The following is a 24,071-nucleotide window of genomic DNA, read 5'->3' on the forward strand; positions in this document are numbered from 1 at the left end:
CTAATCTTTGACAAAGGAGCCAAGAACATACAATGGAGAAAAGAAAGTCTCTTCAACAAATGGTGTTGGGAACACTGGATAGCCATATGCAAAAAAATGAAAGTAGACCCTTACCTTACACCATACACAAAAGTTAACTCCAAATGGATTAAGGACTTGAATGTAAGACCTGAAACTATGAAACTTCTAGAAGAAAACATAGGCAGTACACTCTTCGACATTGGTCTTAGCAACATATTTTCAAGCACCATGTCTGACCGGGCAAGAGAAACAATAGAAAAAATAAACAAATGGGACTACATCAAACTAAAAAGCTTCTGCACAACAAAGGAAACCATCAACAAAATGAAAAGACAACCTAACAATTGGGAGAAGATATCTGCAAACCATACATCTGATAAGGGCTTAATCTCCAAAATATATAAAGAACACATACATCTCAACAACAAAAAAACTAACAACCCAATTAAAAAATGGGCAAAAGACCTGAACAGACATTTCTCCAAAGAAGATATACAGATGGCAACAGACACATGAAAATATGTTCAAAACCATTAACTATCAGGGAAATGCAAATCAAAACTACAATGAGATATCACCTCACCCCCATCAGAATGGCTATAATTAACAAGACAGGAAACAACATGTGTTGGAGAGGATGTAGAGTCTCATACACTGCTGGTGGGAGTGCAAACTGGTGCAGCCAGTATGGAAAACAGTATGAAGATTCCTCAAAAAATCAAGGATAGAACTACCATATGATCCAGCTATTCCACTGTTGGGTATTTATCCAAAGAACCTGAAAACACCAATGCGTAAAGATACATGCACCTCTGTGTTCATTGCAGCGTTATTCACAATAGCCAAGACTTGGAAGCAACCTAAGTGCCCATCAAGGGACGCATGGATAAAGAAGATGTGGTATATATACACAATGGAGTACTACTCAGCCATAAGAAATGATGAAATCCAGCCATTTGTGACAACATGGATGGACATCGAGGGCATTATGCAAAGTGAAATAAGTCAGAGGGAGAAGGTCAAATACCATATGATTTCCTTCATTAAGTAGTAGATAATAACAACAATAAACAAACAAATAGGGACAGAGATTGGATTGGTGGTTACCAGAGGGGAAGAGGGGAGGGAGGAGGGTGAAAGGGATAATTCGGCACATGTGTGTGGTGATGGGTTGTAATTAGTATTTGGGTGGTGAACATTATGTAATCTATGCAGAAATAGAAGTATAATGATGTACACCTGAAATTTTTACAATGTTATAAACCAATGTTACTGCAAAAACAAAAAATTTAAAAAAATAAATAAATAAATTTCATTCCTATAATTAATTTGATTTTAAATAGCCCCATGCAGCTAGTGGCTACTATATTGAACAGCACAGATCTAGAAACCAAATGGAAAAAATAATTGCCAAAGATGGGAATGTGTCATCTAAATGATTCTAGATACCAAACTAAATGGAAACATTTAGAGACAGTGTTATTTTGATTCTAGTCATTTTTTCATCCTTAAGTAAAAAATTTAATATAATCTAGAATTTTCTTTACCATTCAAAAGTAGCCCATTCACATAATTTAACAGTATAATCTCAGTTTGTCTTTATTTTTAATACGAGCAAAATGCACCACCTGACACAATTTGTGTAATGGAAGCTTTTCAGTCTTAGGACCCCCAGAAAGGAAATAAAGCAGATCATTTTTTCCATGAAAAATCTTTTTACAGGTATCAAATTCCATATAGGCCAAGAAAGTAGGTATTGCATAACCAAAGGCTTGTTTTTAATGGTCAGGTGATAGAATCTGTTCTTGCCACCTGCAAAATGGCCATGTAGACACGATTACCACAGATGAGTTTTTCAGCTATATAGTACACAACAGATTTCTCTCCTTTCACAATTTTTTTAGGGAAAAATTTATGGAGGAAAAAATCTATACAAATAAACTCTATTTAGCATAACAGTAAAAACTGTAAAAACAAAACATTCTAATTAGCGAAACAGTTAAAAACATAAGCCATAGGGGATAGTGGCTAAAGCTAGATTTTTTGATCTTATAAATCAACCTGGATTTGAATCCAGAAAGGCTTCAGAGAGAGAGAGAGAGGAATAGATAGATGGATAGATAGATAGACAGACAAACAGATAGATAGACAGACAGACATTCCTGGGTAAGATATTATTACCCTATTTTACAGAAGAGGAAACTAAGGCTCAGTAAAGTATGTACCTTGCCCACTGTCACACAGCTCACAATTGCTAGAGCTGAGATTCAAACCCAGGCCGGTCTGCCTCTGAAGCCCATGCTCTTAAGCACCATCTGATAATAACAGTTCCCAGGTGATACTGATGTTGCTGGTCGGGAGACCACACTTTGGGAACCACTGTTTCTAAAAGTCAACAGCTGACAGTAAATAGCCCAATAGTGGAAACAGGGGTAGGGATTTGCAAGATAGCTGCACAGACAAGTTATATATAGTACAATCAAGATTTCCAGAACAAAAGTAACATTGCTGTGTTATCAAGTACAGTGCATCGAAAGGAACAGTAGGTAAAGATTGTGATGACCACAGACTCTCTGCCACATAGTTATCTAGAAATCCATAAGCCGGCTACAGATCTAAAGAGTATGTCTGTCTGCTCTGTGATGAAAACAATGTCCATTAGGGATCTAGAACTAAGCAAAACTCTCTGAAGAGAGATCTGAGAGTTCCTTCTAGATTTTGGTTTTATGCTACGTCAGCCTTTTGGTCTCATTCTGAAGAACCATTAGTTGAGATGCAGGGAGTGCAGGGTCGGGGCAAGCGTGCTGGCCCTGGAGCCAGACTGTGGGGGTTGAAGTCTGACTCTCCCATTTACTAGCTGGGTGACCTTTGGTAAATTAACATTTCAGGTCTCAGTTTTCCCATCTATAAAATGAGGCTCTTAATAGTTCTTTTTTTTTATAATTATTATTTTTTTTAATTTAATTTTTTAATTCTCTCCCCAAAGCCCCAGTGCATAGTTGTATACCATAGTTGTAGAGCTGTAGCTCTTCTACATGGGACTCTGCCTCAGCATGGCTTGATGAGCAGTCAGTAGGTCCATGGCCAAGATCCGAACCGGCGAACTCCGCGCCGCCAAAGCAGAGCTAGTGAACTTAACCACCACACCACCTGGCCGGCCCCAGTATTAATAGTTCTTACTTTGCAGGGTTTTTGCAAAAATAAATGAGGAAAGTTGTGAAAAACCCTTTGAATAGTGTCTTCCATGTACTAAGTATCCAGGAACTATCAGCTATCATTATGTGTCCCATTGCAGGGTCGGGCCCTGAGATACAGGAAAGACTTTTCTGATTCTCTCAATGATGGTTTGTATCAAAATCTCATTCTGGTGCCTGCAGATAAAGGTGATCATCAGAGTTACTGGGCATCTGTAATGTGCTGTGCTATCAGAGACATATGTCTCCATTAGATGTTAGCATTCCCACACGCTGGAAAAAATACTTTGTTTAAATTTTAAGAATTTATTTAAAAAAAATAAAAAAAATACTTTATTTAAATTTTCCTCTTGCCAACCCTTAGTGACCCTGTACATTCCAAAGGGGAGTGTGAACGAGACACGTGCATTTTTTCATTTAATTCCTATGGTAGATCACTGCTGTTGTTTCTCTTCTAAACGTTGCCAATTGGAGCTTAAGAGGTAAAGTGACAACAAATTGATGTCAGAATTTGAGCCCAGATATGTTTGAGACCAAAGCCTATACTGGCTTCAAATTTAAAAATTACAACATGACAGGATATGCATATAGTTTTTGGAGGAGTGAGAGGGTTTAATACTCAAAAGCTCATTCACACATTAATGTTTCATTTTCCATGTTTTTCCCTTAGAAGAACTTAGGAGATAATAGAAATGTAATGGGATAATAGAAATATCATTATCTTAGATAAAGTATATAACAGCTAAACCTTGTAGAATTTAGACAACTGAAAATATTATTGCATGGCTACTTAGTAATCATATCTGTTCTGTGTATCATATAATATAACATATAATAGAACATACCAAAATTGGGAGGAAAACTACCTTAAATTCAGAAGAAAATTAGGGAAGAGTTGTGATGAACTTGTGATAAATTTCAAGCCTAGAGAGTCCACTCTGGGAGATTCAGCATTTTGATTCTTACTCAGTAATTTCCAGAATGTAGATTATCTGCTCACCTGCCCTGGACAGAGCCTAAGCATTCCTTCCCCTCTCAGGGGAACACACCAGATTTCCACGAGCAGTTGGCTGCTATCTTGCTTTGTCTCTTCTCCTCTATCTGCCCAGATAGGCTGCCCCCACCACCCACTTGCAGTTTCGGGCTATAATGGAACATTGCAGTGATTCATCTTGACCTCAGGCTCTTCCCATAAGGCATACCTTACTATTTAGGATCCGGAAAACCCTCTGCTGCGGTGTCTGGTCAGCCTTGGGCCTCACAAGGATGTAAATGACTTTCAGGTCGGGGCTGGTGCGAAATAGCTTCTCCATCAGCACTTTGCCCATGAAGCCCGTGGCCCCAGTAATGAGAATGGACTTGCCACCATAGAAAGCTGCAATCGTGGACATGGTTCTTCCCTTTGTCCTTTAGAGCTCTGGACAGAGGTGCCTGAAAAGGGAGAGGAATAACAAAAGATTACATCTCAGAAGTTCTAAATGCTGTCATTTAAAATGTTTCTGGTGCTTCCAGGAGTTCTGAATGCAGAAAAAGGTCAGACAGAGGGATCACATCATGGTTTATTGATTTACGTATGGTTTTATGATTTATATGATTCATTTCAATCAATATTTATGAAGCTCACTCTACATGCCAGACATTATGCCAGGAACCGTGGGCAAGCAATGAGTAAGACACGGGTCCTGCTCTCAAAGAATTGCTTGTAGGCTAATGGAGGAGACAGACACATAAAGAGATTGTTAAATATAACACAGTGAGTGCTAAAACAAAGGGAGCACAGAGCAGGAGTGCAGAGCAGGATCTGGAAATTTCAGGCAGTCCCCTACTAGAGGTGACACCTGAGGTGAAACTTGAAGTCAGAGAAGGGCTGAGGGAAGGGTGTTCCAGTCCAAAGAAAGTGCATATTTCCATATGCTGGAAATAAAAGGAATTCCGTGTTACAAGGATGTAAACAGCAAGGCTAGGAATGGCCCCACAATCTGTGAAACAAAAGCTTAGAACAGCTATCAGATTTTTAAAAATTATGATGTATTTAGTATTTCAGTTGCAGTTTTATTTAGAGAAAATCCTGGAGCAAGTAACTTTTGGTTTCTCTTGAACAAACTGGCCCTGGCCTCCCCAGCCATGTCTAAATATGTTTTTCTATTCCTTGAGCTGAAAACAGGTCGAGTGCCATCCTTTCCTTCACATGCTGCTCGTAGGGTTGAAACATTGCAGAAGATAAAGGCAGAAGGTTGAATGAGGGAGGCCACGAATCATAGGCTTTGTTAAGTCCCAAAATAGCTCCGGTACCATCTAGCGCTCAGTTAGTCCATTCAAGGCCCTGTTTCCAGGAGCACAGGGAAAGAGTCAGCAAATCTGGGAGTGGGAAGCCAGATGCAAGACTCAGATGCTGTGACTGCAGACAAAAAGCACCACAGGCTGTAGAAACGCAACATGCAGTGTTTGTCTTTGAGCCCGGGCTGAAGACTGTTGACCTGAAGCAGCGGCAGAGCTTTGACGGAAACAGCGCTGGCCATGTGGGAGCCGACCTTCCTCTCTGTCAGTCTGTCCACCGACTTTGCCGACTGCAGCAGCGCCTCGGCTGTCTGCTTGGACGGGGTTTGGGTGGATCCTGCAGAACTCAACCCCAGGGACCGGCCCTGACATCAGGGCTTATAAAGAAGAAGAGAAAGACGAGTAAAAGAGTCAACACCCTGCCTCTTCACCTCCAGTCAAGATGACTCTGCCGGTAACTCCTTAAGGAACAATGACTTTTCATAGTCATAATTGATACATTTATAAATTATAGTCTTCATTTATACTTTGAGGATCTTGGGGCTATGTTCCTGGGCAGAACTCTTTCCCTTTGGAGGATTCATTCATTTATGAATTTACTCAACAAATAATTTTGGGCACCTGACATGCCAGACTCTATGCTAAGTTCTGAAGATAAACAGATGAATAAGGCAAAGAGATCCTTGCTGTCATTCAAGCAGAGGAGGCCAGGATACAAAGATAAGTAAATACATAGCAAGATAATTACAGACTTACAAATGTAAATAAAACAGGGATCAATGGCAGAAATCACACCCAATCATCAATGCTAATCACTTTAGGAAATCTGGATTTCAAATCCCATCAGCTATATTCATTGAGTTACTATTGAAACTCTTTTTATTGAGGGTTAATTCGAGAAATATTATTATTATTATTTTTTGAGGAAGATTAGCCCTGAGCTAACATCTGTTGCCAATGCTCCACTTTTTTGCTGAGACAGATTGGCCGTGGGCTAACATACGTGCCCATCTTCCTCTACTTTATATGAGATGCCCCCACAGCATGGCTTGATGAGCAGTGCATAGGTCTGTCCCAGGATCCGAACCTACCAGCCCCGGGCCACCGAAGCGGAGTGTGTGAACTTAACCGCTATGTCCCTTGATATTTATTTTAAATGTCTGTCTTATGCATTTTATGTGCTCTCTTTTGGAAAAAGGAGACAATTTATAACTCAATCATCAAGCCAAGTGTTTTCACCAAATGTAACTCTACTTGATGAGAAACCTTGTCCACTCCTTTATATGTAAAAATGTTTAGGCACCATACTTCTTTAAGATAATATTGGCATAAACAAACATAGTTTTTGTTAAGAAAATACAGAAGGAAAACTGAGTTTGGATAGGGTAACTTCCCAACCTCGTTCTGAAGATGTCAGATGCTTGTTTTGTACTATCATATGCTTTAGTGGAGTCATATTTTCTAGAAATGCAAACACACTGTTAAGATATTTTGGGCCCAGACACAGTTTTGCAACATGTGATGAAACATTTTAGAGAGCAGGTAACATATCTCTAATGAGCCTGTTGCTTGTGGGACAAAGGAAGGCTTGATGTGTCCCCAAAGAATGGAATTTGCCTGCTCTGTCCTGAGTCCAAATACTTCTCAAACACAACAAAAACCACGGCAGGGGACATTGAGTGCTCTGGCAGGAAAACCAAACATAACCCAGTATGTCCTGGCACTCCATCACCCGATTGTCAAAAGCAGGTGGCAGAGACCTGTGGCCACGTTCTAACCGAGGCAAGCGATTCTGCAAAATGTCAGAGAGAATCCCTCCTCCTCAGATCAGAGCTGCGTCACAGGTGTTTCTTCTACCTCTTGCTTCCACTCTCAGCATGTGGCTCGGTTCCTGGCCCCAGAAACTCCTATACAAAATTTGGCTCCCCAACACCCAGTTTCCTATGTTATAGCTTTGTGAGGTTCAGGAATTGTTAACCCTTACTGTAACTCATTAAAATAATGAAGTTAATTATTTTAAAAATGAAAAGAATTTTACACTCAGGAATGGCGGATATGCAACGCTAGATGAGGAATATGTTTAGAGTAGCTAACCAGGTCATGGCTTGTCTTTCATATCTTCTCAGATGACTAATGCAGACAGCACAGGACAATTTCCTATCCCTCATGCTCATGATATGGTTTGTGAGAAGCCCAAGTCACTTTGACCATCTGTGAATCATCCTGTATCATGCAGGATATCTGATGCTTGTATGAAACACAGAATGGAGCTATGAGAATCAGCCAATGTATGTTGATTGAATGTCTGCTATGTGCCAGGCACTGTCTAGGCACTGGGGGTAGTGAACAGGCCTTATGCAGCTGAGATGCTTCCATTCCATTCTGGAGCACGTTTTCTCCTTAAGATCACCCGTTTTCCACGGTCATGAGTGGAAATAGATAGTCTTGACTCTTTTTCTGGTAGTAAATGAAGCTGTTCTCATTTCTAGAGAATAGGTGTTAAAAGACTGAAGCATAATAGTTGCGCCAAGTTATACATTTTTTGCAGTTTCTAGCATATGGGAACTTTAATTATTCTTTGGGAATTTTATTCTTAATAAAAAATTAAGATTCAAACATTTAAGGGAGTTTATCCAAATTTCTTGGTAGCCCTTTAGAGAAAGACATTTTTAAAAAAGAAACACGGGGCTTTGCCTCTAAGAAATCTTACTCTTAACCAGGGGTTCTTGGTCTTGCATTATTAACATTTCGGGACGGATAAATCTCTGTCGTGCGGGCTGTCCAGGGCAATGTGGGGTGTTTAGCAGCATCCCTGGCCTCTTCTCACTAGATGGTAATAACATCCCTCTTTACCCTGGCCAGCTGTGGAAACCCAAAATGTCTCTAGACTTTCCTAAATGGGCTCTGGGGGAAAAACTGCCCCCCTTTCTGGGAACCATTGTGCTAGGACCTTCTTAAATTTTCATTTTATAATATTCAGTACATGCTACTAAAAATTCAAGCCTTAAATTTCTGCTTGTGAAGCTAAATACAAAAATGATCCACTGCCATGCCCTACTTTACCGATATCAAATCGCTCATAACTAATTACACTTACCCAAGCAAATTACATGTGTGGCAAATCTTGACAGTGTTCAAAGTGGAAATAAAGGCAGATTTCTCCAGAGAAAGATTTCCCACATTTAGCCACAGTTTTTTTCAGTCTCTGTGCTTTAAATTAGACTGTGAACCCCACCTTTCATATAGATTGAATCTCTCAATTTTATCCATCTAAACCTCTCCTGGGCAAACTTCATAAAGAATGGCAATTGGACCAGCATACGATCAGCTGAGAAAAAAAACATTTGGTATGGGTTGCTGAATATTAAATTCTATGGATAGTCAAGTCAATCTTACCTCTAGGTAATTCTGTTGCCTTTTTTTACGATTCACAGTATGCTGTGTGTTAAGGGATACCTCGTGGGGACAAATGGAGTTTTGGTTGGCAATGGGCACAGTCATATGGGCTGGTTTATTGAAAAAAATCAATGCTATTTTGTAAAATTCAGTAAATGAAAGTCTGTTCTGCTTCATGAAAATTAAACACTGAAATTCTTTCAATAGGTATGTTGAATTAAGGAAATGCATTTACAAAAAAATATTCAATGCAGACAAGGAGCACATAAACTTGTAAAAACATCATAATGTCCGTTGCATAACCCTGTGGAAAAGATTGGAGGGGAATGACATAAATGAGAGCAGTTGTATAATAGTGTGAAGGGATTAAAGGTAAAGAGTTTTGTTTTGTGTCTATAATTTCCATGATTTTAAAAGGTAATTTAATAATAAATACTCAACAACAGAAGTTCTTAGAAAGTAATGGCAGCTAGTATTTTTATAGTCTCTTCTTTTGCTGTGGTCACTAGAAGTATAAAGAAATTTGCAAAACAAACTTCTTTAGTTTAAGGTGTATTTAGATTATTTAAAAAAGTGTAGCTCAATTGACATTATACACTACTATGGACTGAACTGTGTCCCCTCCAATTTCATATGTTGAAGCCCCCAACCCCTAATGTGATGATATTTGGAGACAAGGCCTTTGAAACATATTTCAGGTTAAATAAAGTCATAAAGATGAGGTCCTAATCTGATAGGACTGGTATCCTAACAAGAAGAGGAAGAGACATGAGACAACAGTCTCTCCTTGAACAGGCACCAAGGAAAGGCCATGGGAAGATACAGGAAGAAGGCGGTCGTCTACAAGCCAAGAGAGCTCTCACCAGAAACTGAATTTTCTGGCACCTCGATCATGGACTTCTAGCCTCCAGAACTGTAAGAAATAAATATCTATTGTTTAAGCCACCCAGTCTGTGGTATTTTGTTATGGCAGCTTGAGCAGACTAATACACGTACAAACACAACAAGAACAGAGATATGCACATTTTTGGATAAGGGAGTAAAATAACTCTTCATAATAGTTCATCTCAACTTTTTCAATTCTGGAGTCAACATTTATAATGAAGCAAATGTATCTGTCTCATTTTCCCATCTTTGCAGCATAGAGGTAAGATATTAATTGGTTCTTGGTTTTCACACGTTTGTGAAAATATGGACAGGTCTTTTATGATAAACTACAGAGACCCCATTAATCCAAATTAAGTTAATCTATTAATCTAATTTAAAAATCTGTATATAAATCACTTATCTGTTTGTCAAGTACTTAGTGAAAAAAAAAAGTTTTCGTCAGTGAGTTCTTTCTTTTTATTGCTTTAGTTTCCTGAGTATATCCCAAATTATACAATCCAGCAACAAACTTAGATACCTTTCACTGTGGGCTTGTTATGTAAAGTTTTTCTGGGAGAACTTTTAAGTTCTTGTTGGAGGAATATTCACCCCCAGGGGTATTGTGGGCAGCTGCTGGGGACCCAAGCCCCCAACTAATTGGATTAGCAATGCTCCATAGTCAAGAAAAATCAATTTGGAAATAGTTCCAGTAGAGAGGGATAATCCAGGCTGGCTTTAAGAGCACAAAATTTAGCAATCACCTCAACACATTCTTCTAGTTTGCTTCTACTTAGCTCATTAGTAAGCTTTCAAAAAAACCCTCCAAATTTAACAGAAATGAAAAAGGAGAAAGATATGACCTAAATGCCTCATTGCATCACCATTGATTAAATAGGGGTATTAAGAGTCTACTACATGCTACACACTGTGTTAGGTGTGGATAACTACTATGCAAATGTTCTTGCTAAATGGTAAAGCATTATAAAAATGCATGGTATTGTTATTACTGTTTATATGTAAGTCAAACATCAGGCAGCATGTGAAGATTCTAAAAAGATGTCAAAAGAGTCACAAACAAATGTAAATCTTGATGCTTCCTATTTCCTCTTGGTGAATTATAAATTGGGTCAGGTTATAAACAGAAAAATGGTTGATCTATTAACAGAATGACAAAAGGAACCCAACTGAATGGATAGTAAGCCAATATACTTTCTCATGCTCGACTTAAAATTAAAGACTATTTTTCTTAGGAGATGACATGACATAGATATTGTCCTATTAGTGTGAGGTTCTCCAGAGAGATAGAATATATATATCGAGACTATATATATATCGATATCGATATATATAGAGAGCGAGAAAGAGAGAGATTTTAAGGAATTGGCGCATAAAATTGTGCAGGCTTGGTAAATCCAGAAACTTGCAAGCTGGAGACTCAAGGCAGAGTTGCAGTTTGAGTCCAGAGGCAGTCTTCTGGCAGAATTCTTTCTTGGTGGAGGTCGGTCTTTGTTCCACTAAGGCTTTCAACTAATTGGATAAGGCCCACTCACTTCATGGAGGATAACCTGCTTCACCCAAAGTCCACTGATTTAAATGTTAGTCTCATCCAAACAATACTTTCACAGAAACACCCAGAATAATGTTTGACCAAATATCTGGGCACTGTGCCCCAGCCAAGTTGATGTATCAAATTAACCAAAATAAGTCCACCCGTTGTCAACTTGGCACCCATATGCATCTCCTTAAACCATACTTAATCTCCAATAAAGATGATAACAAGATCATACTTCTGCCCCACAATACAACTGTCCTGCATACAACCAAAAATGTGCTAACTCTGTCCAGAAGAGGATGCAAAGTCTTTGGGTAATGTTTACTCTTCTCCTTGATATCCCATAACTTCAATACTATGATGTAAAGTTACTACTTAAATACTATGATATAAAATCAGTACATCTTATGTTACATGTTAAGGGGATTAGATAGCGAAGAAAACAAAGATTTTGCTTTACATACACACAAACATATTCATCACAAAATAAGAAAGAAATACTCATGACATTACAGTCCTCATTTCTCTAACTGGTCACATGGCCGTAGCTGGTACTTGTAACTACCTTCTTCCATGACTTATTCTGTATTCCCTTTGCCCTCAGCAAGCACTTCAGCTGGTTGTGGTTCTTTACCTGGTGAAGTGACCCAAACCTTCATTCCTGAAGAGACTAGGCTATCAGTAGTCCTTCCTGAATTTGGTTATTTTAGTTTTCCATTGACCTTAATCACAGGGCATGATAATACTAAGAGAGGCCCTAAGGGATCTCCTGTATTTCAGACATACTCTTCCTCACCTCCACGGTGGAGTAGCAGCTCAAGTTCCCCTTGGTAGGCAGGATCAATCACTGCATCCAGCACAGTAATTCCCTTCTTTACCTGTTGATTCAGAGGCATGAGGAGCCTAAAGTGGTGGGCAGCACGGGCCGGCCCCATGGCTTAGTGGTTAAGTGCGCGCGCTCCGCTGCTGGCGGCCCGGGTTCGGATCCCGGGCACACACTGGCGCACTGCCTCTCCAGCCATGCTGAGGCCGCATCCCACATACAGCAGCTAGAAGGATGTGCAGCTATGACATACAACTATCTACTGGGGCTTTGGGGGGGGGAAAAAAGTGGCGGGCAGCAGTCTTAACTTCTAGTTCGGTGGAATCATTGTCTCCTGGTGGAAACATTCCTTCCTTTAGAACTAAGATCTCTAGGCCAGCAGAAATTAACGTAGTGGGAATAGGAAGCAAAAATTTTGCTAGTGGGCCACTGGGGGTAATAGTGAGTGGTGACACTGTCACTTCCACCCTTTGATTCCTACACCATATACTGGTGTATATGTAACTGCACCATATATTTAATGCTGATTCAGAGCATATACAGCCTTCTGACTCCAGTCCTGTAAGGTATAACCACCTAGCTGGTGCTGTAAATGAGTTCAAAATGTCATTCCACCATTCTAGCAAGCCAGCTGCTTCATAATGGTGGAGAACATGGAAAGGCCAGTAAAGTCCATGAGCATGAACCCACTGCCACATTTCATTTGCTGTGAAGTGATTTCCTTGATCAGAAGCAGTGCTGTGTGGAATACCATGACGGTGGATAAGGCATTCTGTTAAGTCCACTCATGATAGTTTTGGCAGAAGTATTGCATGTAGGGAAAGCCAATCCATATCCAATGTGTCTATTCCAGTGAGAACAAAATACTGTCCCTTCTATGATGGAAGCAGTCCAATGTAATCAATCTACCACTAGGTAGCTGGCTGATCACCCTAGAGAATGGTATCATATCAAGGACTCAGTATTGGTCTCTGTTGCTGCAAAGTTGGGCCCTCAGCTATGGCCACAGCCAAGTCAGCCTTGCTGAGCAGAAGTCCATGTTACTGAGCCAATGCATAACCTCCATCCCTGCCACCATGGCCACTTTGTTGGTGAGCCCACTGGGTGATGACAGGGATGGCTTGGGAAAGAGGCTGACTGGTATTCACCAAATAGGTCATCCTATCCACTTGATTATTAAAATCTTTCTCTGCTGAGGTCACTCTTTGGTGAGCATTTATATAGGACACAAGTATCTTTGTGTTTTTGCTCATTCCACATACCTCTTCCTCAGCCTTCCTTTTCATCAGTTTTCCAATCATGTTCCTTCCAAGTCCCTGACCATCCAGGCAAACCATTGGCCACAGTCCATGAATCACTATATGACTGCATGTCTGGCCATTTCTTCTTCCAAGCAAACTGAACAGCCAGGTGCACTGCTTGAAGTTCAGCTCACTGGGAGGATTTCCCTTCACCACTGTCTTTCAGGAATGTCCCAGAGAGGAGATGTAGTTTTGCAGTTGTCCACTTTGGGTGGTACTTGTGTATCACGCAAAACCATTGGTAAGCCAGGCCCAAGTCTTCTCTTCTTCTGTCAACTGATTATAGGAAATTCCCCTGAGGCCATAGGTGCAGGCTGGGAGAGAGAAGGTAGTGTAGCAAGAGTGGGGAACCTGGGTATTTGGGCCACTTCTTCATGTAACTTGCTTGTGCTATCAGGGCCTGCTTGGGCCCGATCAGATATAACTTCCATTTGATGACGGAGTGTTCCTCCTGTGCACTCTCAACTTTATGGCTTGGTGGGTCAGACAACACCCAGTTCATGATGGCCTAATTCTGTTTCTTAAAAGGAGAGTAGTTATCCATAGAGCATGGCAGGGCTTTGCTCTAAAATCCTAAGAGCCTGTGCTGTGACTTACCAGTGGAGGCCTGCTGAAGGCTCAAACACTATCTGCCACTGACATTTCAAGCACCATTAGATTTGCTGGATCATACAGCTCAAGTGGCAGAACAGCTTGTGTGGCAGCCTGGACCTGTTGCAAAGCCTTCTCTTGTTCTAGGCCCCACTCAAAATGAGAATCTTTTTGGGTTCTTCACTAAATGGGCCAGAGTAACATACCCAAATGAGGAATATATTGCCCCCAAATCCGAAGAGGCTCACTAGGTGTTGTGCCTCTTTTTTGGTTGTAGGAAAAGCCAGATGCAACAACTTATCCTTCACCTGAGAAAAGATATCTCAACATGCCCCTCACCACTGGACCCCTAATATTTCACTGAGATAGAAAGCCCTGAATTTTTGTGGGATTTATTTCCCACCCTCTGATACACAAATGTCTTACCAATAAGTCTAGAGTAGTTGTTATTTTTTGCTCACTAGGTCCAGTCACCATAATTTCATCAATGCAATGGACCAATATGATACCTTATAGTAGGGAAATGTGGTCAAGATCCCTGCAAACTAAATTATGACACGGGGTTGCAGGGTTGATATACCCCTGAGGTAGAGCAGTGAAGGTGTATTGCTGACCTTGCCAGCTGAAAGCAAACTGCTTCTGGTGGTCTTTATAAATAGGGATGGAGAAAAAAGAATTTTCCAGATTAATAGCTGCATGCCAGGAAGCAGGGAATGTGTTAATTTTCTCAAGCAATGAAAGCCTGGTACAGCAGTTGCAATTGGAGTCACCACTGCGTTAAGTGTATAATAATCCATTGTCATTCTACAAAAATCTATCTTCTGTATGGGCCACATAGGCAGGTTGAATGGGGATGTGGTGGGAATCTCCACCCCTGCATCTTTCAAGTCCTTGAGGGTGGCATTAATCTCTTCAATCCCTCCAGGAATGAGTTATTTCTTTTGGCTTACGATTTTTCAAGGCAGAGGCAGTTCTAGTGGCTTCCACATGGCCTTTTTCACCATAATAGCCCTTGTTCCACAGGTCAGGGCACCATTGTGGGGGTTCTGCCAGCTGCTGACTGTATCTATTCCAATTATTCTTTCTGGACCTGGAGATATAATCACAGAGTGGGCTTGGAGACCCACCGAGACCACCGTAAGAAGGACCTAAGCTAATACTCCATTGATCACCCGACCTCCATAAGCCCCTATTCTGACTGGTCACCACAGTGGCATTTTGGGTTTCCCGTATTAGGAAGTGTCCAGCAGTCACTGAAAGCTCTCATTATTTCCTTTTGCCCAATGTACAGTTACCCTGGTAAAAGGTCATAGATCTCTTTGGGGAGGGCTGGGGAAAAGATTGCCAGTACAAATTTTTAGCAATGTACTGGGGTCCTTTCTCAAGGAGACTTGGCTTCCCCTTCATTCAAGGGGCACTGGGTCTGTAAACTGGCTCAAGTCTTGGAATTGATTAAGGGGTCATGACTCTGTTTTTACGATTCAAGTTAGACTTTTATTCATTTGACCTAGAACTTTTCTGCTTATATAGATCAGGTAAGATCTTTAGGCTTACATTAGTAAGATCTGTAGGCTTCTAGGAAAACCACAATCAACCAGGCAAAGCCATAGGTCTCTACAAGGCACACTATTCTGATTGCTGCTTTGACTCTGCTGTCCATTATGGAAACCATGACCACCGTGACTTTAACAAATGAGGGTCACCACTTGGCCCCTTCCACCCTGGGATCTCCATTGCATTTAATGACAGAAGTTTCCACTGTAAGTTCTGGCCTACAGAGAAAAGCAATCACAGAGCTCTTCAAGGATGCTGGGGCTCCCCTCACAAACTTATTTCTGTGGCCCAGCCAAGTTGACACATAAAATTAACCATCACAATTATTATATGTTTTCTCCTAACATATTCACCCTATGCAAGACTTCTCTCACATTTTTGTTGAACAGAATCCTTGCTTGATGGCTTGGTAGCTGAACATAAAATACGTACAAATAGGAAGGAAGTTTTTTTTATGTGATTTGGAATTATTTCTTTTTGTCTGTTTTTCAACTAAAATATTCAATACTCAAATAATTTCACCTTATCTAAACTCTTCTATCTCTAGACTGCTTAAGAAAGAAAAAAAAATTATATGAGGTCCAATATAGGCACAGTGAGAACACTGGAATTATAAAATCTAGACATGCAATTTGCTCTGCTACTAACTGATCATGTAACTCTGAATCCCAAATCTTGACAGCTCTGAGAGTCAATTTTCTCTTCTGTTAAGTAATATTCCGTCTATTTCACAGAATGGTTTTAATAATATAATAGTAATGGTCAAGAGAGTTTCCATTACCAAGTGTCATCTGACCAGAATAGAATGATGTTTCTCTTGTTCTAGATGTTACATGTTATACTATAAACACTACTTTGACCTTGACTCCAAATACCTTGTGCTTATTTATTAATAAACATTGAGGACACATCTTGTCACCCTAAATAGGTAGTAAAACACTTGATGCAGACGCTATATTTTATACTATATTTTTTCTCACATGCTAACTAGCACAGTACTCTGCAATGAAAAGTGGCTGAATAAATACTGTTGACTCAATGAATGAATGAGTCAGGACTGAAGGACTGATTCATTTAATTAATGAATAAAGAGTCAAGAGGGGGTTCACAAACCCTTGTGGGCATTGGAATCATTTGGAAAGCTCGTTAAAATTGCTCTTGACCAGACCCCATTTTCTGAGATTCTGATTTAGGAAGTCTGAGGTGGGGCCCAGGTAGATGTATTTTAATGAGCTCCCCAATGGGTTCGCATATAAGTGGTGAGAGGGATGCTGGTGTAGGGAATCTGAGTGTGTCTGCTCCCAGATCATATTTTGTACCTTCGCTTGTATCTTTAACGTAACCCTATGTGGTCCCTAAGATTTGTTTTTTCTTAAACTGATGCATAAAACAATCTGTTTACTTGAGAACTCTCATTTCTAATGTAGTAGAATGGGGATAACACAGTCGGGAAGCAGCAGAGCCTGGCTTCGCTCCAGCCAGAGCTCAAGTCTGAGCTTCACCGGCCTCCAGCTCGCATTCAGGTGATCTTGACCAAGAGACTTTCTACAGGTTCACTACAAGCCTCAGAGCTCACAGGCCTCGCTCATAGCAACACACGTATTGGGGGAGGTGGAATGAGGACACATCTTTTCATGTAAATAATGAAAGCTTTTAAAAATTACTTTTCTCTATGTTCCTGCTTCCCAACGCTAAAAATTGAAACAAATGGCTATTTAAAGGATTTTTTATATAATATATAGTGCAAATCTCAGCACAGATAGTAGAATAGCATACCAATGATTAATAAATATATTGTATTACTGTAGCATGAACAGGTTATATATCAAAGCATCCTATTTTTTTTTTATAAGATACAGCCATTTCCTTTAACCCTATGGGTTAAAAGACTCATCAGACTCATTCAAGCAGAGTTTAGAAATGAAGTTGGAGATTTCTGTTTCCCAATCCGCTCAACTGTATCTCAACCTGTTATTCATCTGAGGAAATTACGTGGAAACAAAATAGTTGGAATGTGTGAAGATCTTTCATAACAAGGCCTGAGTAAAAGGAGATAGATTTAACATCATGAACTCAGTCCACCAAAAAGACACTTGCTTCGTAGAATAACACTGAAAAACTGCTACAAAATCATAGCACAAATTATTGTTTGCACAAAAGATTGCAACAGTTTATATATAAAAACAAAAACACATAGTTCTGCAGATATGTGGGTCACCAGAATTTGTTACTGTCGATGATTAGTCACATACTTATTAACTATATCCTTCCAAAGAAAAAACACAGCGCTCCACACCCATGCAGTGAGATTCCAGGAACTTAGTCATTGCCACATAACAACTAATGATTCTTGAACCAGCTGGGAAATTACATTTTTTAAAACAGTTAATATGGAAGTTAGTTAATTATACATAAATCAATATAATACAGTAAATTGGAAATCCTTATTTCCTAATGGAAGTTACTGATGAGAACCTGTGTCAACAAATTGACAATCTCTCAGGAAACATCTGAATACATGTAAATGCACTATTTGGAAATATGCAGCGAGGCCTTCATGAGGGACTAAGTTCTGAATTAAGGCTAACCCTCTCCCTGTCACAGGACCTTACTCCATGTCAGAAGAGCAATAAACCACAAACAGCACTTTTATTTTTCTCTGATAATGTACAATGAATTCTATTAAAAATCAACAAAGATTTTAGGCATTTGTCCTTAAAAGAAGGTACTTATAGATCTGAAAAAATTACTTCACATCCCTATTAAGCTGTGGGTAGCAGCTATACCACATGAGAAGAAAAGTACAGGTTTTGTACAACAAAGTACGAGCCTTTAGGAGACACTGTCCATCACAGCTGCATTTGGGACAACTTCCTATGCCTAATGGTTTAATACTGCTTTAACGAAGAAAAAAAGCACTCTGTTCTCTCCTCGAGTTACTATGTTATTTGAATGGATATTAATTTCATTTTAAACTCTCTTTTATAATGCTAATTAGTGCACACTATCCAATCAAATCACCCACGTTTCACATGCTTCTTATAGTATTTACTGGAGTTGTAAAATCCACTCTCAGTTCATTTTACTGTGGACAAGGATAGAATGTTTTCATATTATTAAGGTTGCTGTATCACAGTTGAACCGCTGCTATCTCGTTCTACATCTGAACCATTATTTCAGAATTTATAAGCCAATGCAATTTTTAATAAGCTGTTTTGTAAACACCTAAGTTTACTTTTTCAATCAAAAATGAGGGGGCGGACCCCGTGGCGTAGTGGTTCAGTGCACGCGCTCCTCTGTGGCGGCCCGGGTTCAGACCCCAGGCCCGCACAGCTTGTCAGGCCATGCTGTGGCGGCGTCCCATATAAAGTGGAGGAAAATGGGCACAGATGTTAGCTCAGAGCCCGTCTTCCTCAGCAAAAAGCGGAGGACTGGCATGGATGTTAGCTCAGGGCTGATCTTCCTCACAAAATAAAAAAATGAATTTTGATTTCTATGTACCCCATCTTAAGCTACAATAAATATGTGGGGCTAGAGGGAAGATATAAGAATTCCTGAGTCTGGATTCTTGCCTGTCTTCTAAGGGCCTGCCTCCAATCAGGAAGAGAGTCTAAGTACCATGATGGTAAAAAGCAAAATATGGCATAGATATAATGCTTTATAAAATATAATATATAAAATAAAATATACTATATATAACAATATAAAATATTAAAGTGACTAAAGGAAGGAGTTTTTACTTCCTTTGGAGGGGAACAGTAATTCATTCGTGTACTGTGAAACAGGTTTTTGAATAAAGAGTGTGATTGGAGATGCAGAAATTCAGAAGGTATTCGGGGTAATGATGATGGTAAAGCAAAGGGATATGAGAAAGTTTGATGTGTATTCTAACTGCACATAGTATGGCTGTGGAAGATCGCTCCTAAAAAGAAGTCAAGGAACCCCAGGCTAGGAGAGTAGATGACAACAGATAGAAACTTCAATGCCTAGATAAAGAGGTAAGCCTTTACAGGGACTGAAGAGTTTTGATCAAGGGAATGATAATCATCAGGAGGGGCTGAGAATGGAGGGGAAAACACACATCTGGACTCTATCTCAGTGGCCCAGGCCAGAGGCAAGAAGCAGCCCAACTAGAGGGGCAAGGCAGTAGTGGTTCTCACTCTTCAGTGCATACAGATCCATCCGGGGGGTTTACTTATCAAAATTGCAGGTTCACAGTCTGCCCCCGCTCCCCCATTCCCTCTGATTCAGTACATCTGGACGGGGTTGCCCATTAATTTCATAGGAAAACATTAATATAATGAGAGGAGGACTAAATAAGGCAGATGTGGGTTTGAGTTTTAGCTCTACTATTTACGAGCCACGATCTTAGGCAAGTGACTTGGGCTTCATCAGATGCTATTTCCTCGTTTGTAAAAGGGCAACAATATTATTGGGAGGATTTAATGAAAAAGGGGAACCTGGCACATTTTACCGTTGGGTCAATGAGGCCGGTCAATGAGGGATGAGTGGTAGAAACACTGGAGGGACAATTTGTTTTTTCTCTTACTCAGATACCATGTTCAATCTTGCATATTTGTGTACCTGAGTTTTCTGCTGAGTTTTCTGGAGTTCTTCAAGGGCAGAGACCTTAGGCATTGTTATGTCCTCCAGATATTATAATGGAATGAACATGCTGTCAGATCTTGTCCCTAGCTGCATTTGTGTTCATCATCGATTTCATCATACCCTTGAGCTCTTTGAGGGCAGAGACAGCACATTCACTTTTTATCCCTCATGCCCGGTAAACTCTAGGTGCTCAAGGTTATTAAGTGAATGAACACATGAACAAACATGGATAAGTGGGTGTGTGGATGACGAAGTGCGCACTAGTAATGGCTGGAGGATGAGCCGGGTCTTTTGTCTCTGAATTCCTCATCTCCAGGGACTCTGCCATATAAAATGTAAGAAGCTCTGCCTGTCACATTGAGATGTACAGTCCCCGAGAGGCTGTGTGAGCCAACTGGCTTGGAACATATCTCTGTGAAATCATTTGAATAAGTTTAGCATTTAAAGTTCAAATTCAGCACCACTTCACATGGATGCTAATAAGATAAGCTACTTCAAGTCCTCTTTCTTTCCTGTTCATTGAAAAGGGCTTTAAAATTTCATCTAATGTGTTCATAGGCACTTTCTTTCCAGAATTCACCATGCTGGAGGGAGAAAGTGACCAAAATAGTCATTCTTGATTTTGCATATCATTATAAATTCTGTGATCAATGATTTGATTAATTTTTAGCTCAATCAGACTTTAGGAGCTCTGGTGAAATAAAGAACATACAGTAATATCTAAATTACATAGAAAATAGCAGGCCAGGTGACACCTACTTTCTTTACAATAGCTACCTGATCTAAGTTGGGAAATTCATTCATTCCCTCATTCTTATTCATTCATTCAGCTACTGATTAAGTGAATACAATGCTCCATGCTGGTGCTAGATGCTGGGGATATAATGATGAACAAAACATCTACCTGTTCAGGATAAGGTGCTTTGCCTTTCATTCTTTGAGAGTTCTTATTATAAAACTTTTAACAATCACAAGTGGCTTTAAGCTCATTGGTATCCCCAGAACATATCCTAAATTTAGGATGAATTCAGAGACCTATTAGAACCCTAGCTTCTTTTGGGCTTGGACAGTTCCTATAAGTGAAATGCACGGGATTGGCAATTTCAGACTCTCCTAAGGAATTCACAGGTGTTTCAACTACAACTGATATACCCTTTCACCTGCGACATAATTCCACAGAAAAGGACCTCGTTTTACCACCATAACCTGGCTTCCCCATGTCCACCCAAGTTCTGATCCAAACTCCAGCACTGACATCAAGAAAAACACACCAGAAAGTGATTTCAAACACTTGCAGAGAATGTACTTCTATTTATTGAGCACCTGCTAGATGACAGCACTGTGATGATTGCTTTTCCTGAGAGACTGAACATACAAACAGTAGAATGGCCAGAGCATATATAAAAATAGAACTTTGACGCACAGCCTGCAGGAACCCAACCTCTCATCTACAAAAAACAACCCAGGAGGCCACCCAGATTTGCAGGATATCAAATTGCTATCTCTAATGACAATCCAGGAAGCTAAACAATAACTTCTGTCATAGCCCCAAACAGCCAGGACTTGAACAACTGACAGCTTCTCTAATTTTTGTGCCCACTTCCAACTTAACACCAACCAGAGAAAGCCAAATATGTACTCCTTATCAATCACACAGGAAGCCCCTGTTCTATTTAGCCTGCCTATAGCCTCCTGGTGCCAACAGCCCCCAATCATGGCACATTCAAAACCCTCACCTTTTCCCCTCTGAGGCTTTCCCGCTCCTCTGCCTGCTTCTGAGTCGGGGCCAAAATGCAAGTGACAGTGGCTGACTCCCTTGCTGTAGCAAGCTCAGAATAGACAGCCTTTGCTTGTTCTCACTTGGTTGGTCTTCATTTATTTCCACACAACTATTATACTCATTTTACAGAAGGGAATTTACAGAGATTAACTTTTAAATGGGGCCACACAAGTGGCAGAGCAAGGTTTTGAACCTGATCTCGCTAATTCCAAAGTTATTCCGTTAACCATTACCCAAACGCAGAAAAGATAAGAGAGGCTTTTCCTCCACTGCGCTTTGCTAAACCTAACTTGTACTTTTTGAGTACTTTTAGTTTTCCTTAAAAGGAAGTGCCTCCAAGTGTAATGATATCAGTCCACAGGTCTGCTGGGTTAGCAGAAAAGTTCAAGTCAGCTGCACTATTAAGGAGATACCTGGGATGTGATGGTAACCCTAATTCCATCTTTCTTTATTTCTTCATAAATTGAATACATGAACTGGTCTAGAGCCCAGTAGGTGGTGAGACTCCAGTTGCTCGTGGGGGAATCGTTTTCTGATTGTGTTGTCACTGGTTCACGGGACCACGGTGCTGCCCACTTCTGCTGCATCCCAGTGACTGACTTAGGGCATTTCACTTACTGAATGTGGGCCTCTCTGTAACTTTAAAAGCATTTAAAAATAACATGTTAGCTCCAGGGTGCAGAAGTTTGGCATGCGTACATTCAGTAAATTAGAGTACTGGCTGAACTCACTGGATTAATGAGTTCAGAGGTCAAGAAAGAGAGTTGATCAAGGATAATAGGATTTTAAAGAAAAGAAGATTTTGTTATAGTTACTACATTTTATTTGTTATCTCAGGTTATCCAGCTCTAAATGGAGTGAAGGGAAAGGCCTCAAACTCACATAGACTTTCTTCCTCGGTCCACAGAAACCCTGAAGTTTTGTGTCAAAACTTGTGTGAATCCTTTTGTGTACCATGAAATGCTGTGCATTGAAAAGGATGCACAAAAATATTCAGAGACAAGATCCATGCTTAGTGTTCCGACTCAGCACCCCAAGAACCCATAGTGCCCCCACATTTGCCATCTTTCACTGTCACTGAGTACACTGACTGAAGTGATTTCTCAGTGGAGACTCTGGAGAGGAAGGGGGAGTTTCCTCAGCACTCAGACGCACACCCTCGGGTACTCTGCTATACCCATCAGCAACTCGCTCAGGAAGCAACCACTCCCTGGAGCAGCAGAGGTGCCTTGTCAGGAACAAAAGGCAGGAGAGACAGCAAGCAACACAAGTCCCACTGCTGGAATAGCCCACAAGAAAAAGGAGAATTTGCCTTTTACTTCAAATGTTGACACAGGAAGCCAAGGGTGGATTTTACATTTCATACATACTTTTTTTTTTTAAAGTAGCTCAGAAAACAACATTAAGGAAACATTGGGAACACCGTGTGGTTGCAGTCAAGTCTGCAAAAAACACCTCAGTATGCAAAAATAAAACAAGAAATAAAGGGATTGAGCTGGAAAGACAGAGGAGGGAAGGAGATAACAAACTTTTTTTTTTCTTAAGAGAGGGAAAGGAAACTGTGTAGTATATACACATAAAAATAGAAACCACAATTTGCAGAATTTCTAGGTAAAATAATTCCAAAATTTACAGAAATTCTTCCTGCATATTCTTGAGAAAATATTGTTAGATTTCTGTCAAATATAAAGAAAAAAAGTCACAGTAATACTAAAGGAAAAAAAGGTGAAGTAGAGAAGTGCATTTTAGCACATGTTTGCAAACATACATAAATATCCATACATTATATACATACACACACATCTACACACACTTTATACATGTAGCAGATATGTAGTTTAACCTTTCTTTAGTACAAATTCAAAATGGCATTTTCAAAATTAGCCTTTAAATATACAATAAAATTCCTAGCACTTTAAAAAAATGTACCTTTCTTACATGTGTGTGGTGATGGGTTGCAATTAGTATTTTGGTGGTGAACATGATGTAATCTATGCAGAAATAGAAGTATAATGATGTACACCTGAAATTTTTACAATGTTATAAACCAATGTTACTGCAATAAACAAAAAATTAAAAAAAAAATGTACCTTTCATCTGTGAATAA

General features: G+C 40.0%; 1 protein-coding gene across 2 annotated transcripts in view; it reads right to left on the bottom strand.

Moving 5' to 3' along the window:
• Positions 1 to 24,071, bottom strand: part of FAR2 (fatty acyl-CoA reductase 2) — a 150,912-nt gene that overhangs the window by 57,852 nt on the left and 68,989 nt on the right. For both annotated transcript variants that reach the window (XM_087442624.1, XM_004435487.3), the window contains exon 2: positions 4,418 to 4,646. In XM_087442624.1, the coding sequence (XP_087298750.1) occupies positions 4,418 to 4,606 (189 nt within the window). In that variant the 5' untranslated portion in view covers positions 4,607 to 4,646. The remainder of the gene's footprint in view (positions 1 to 4,417; positions 4,647 to 24,071) is intronic.

The sequence above is a fragment of the Ceratotherium simum genome, chromosome 17, assembly GCF_057802395.1.
Source record: "Ceratotherium simum simum isolate JZ-2026a chromosome 17, ASM5780239v1, whole genome shotgun sequence".
NCBI classification, from domain to species: Eukaryota; Metazoa; Chordata; class Mammalia; order Perissodactyla; family Rhinocerotidae; genus Ceratotherium; species Ceratotherium simum.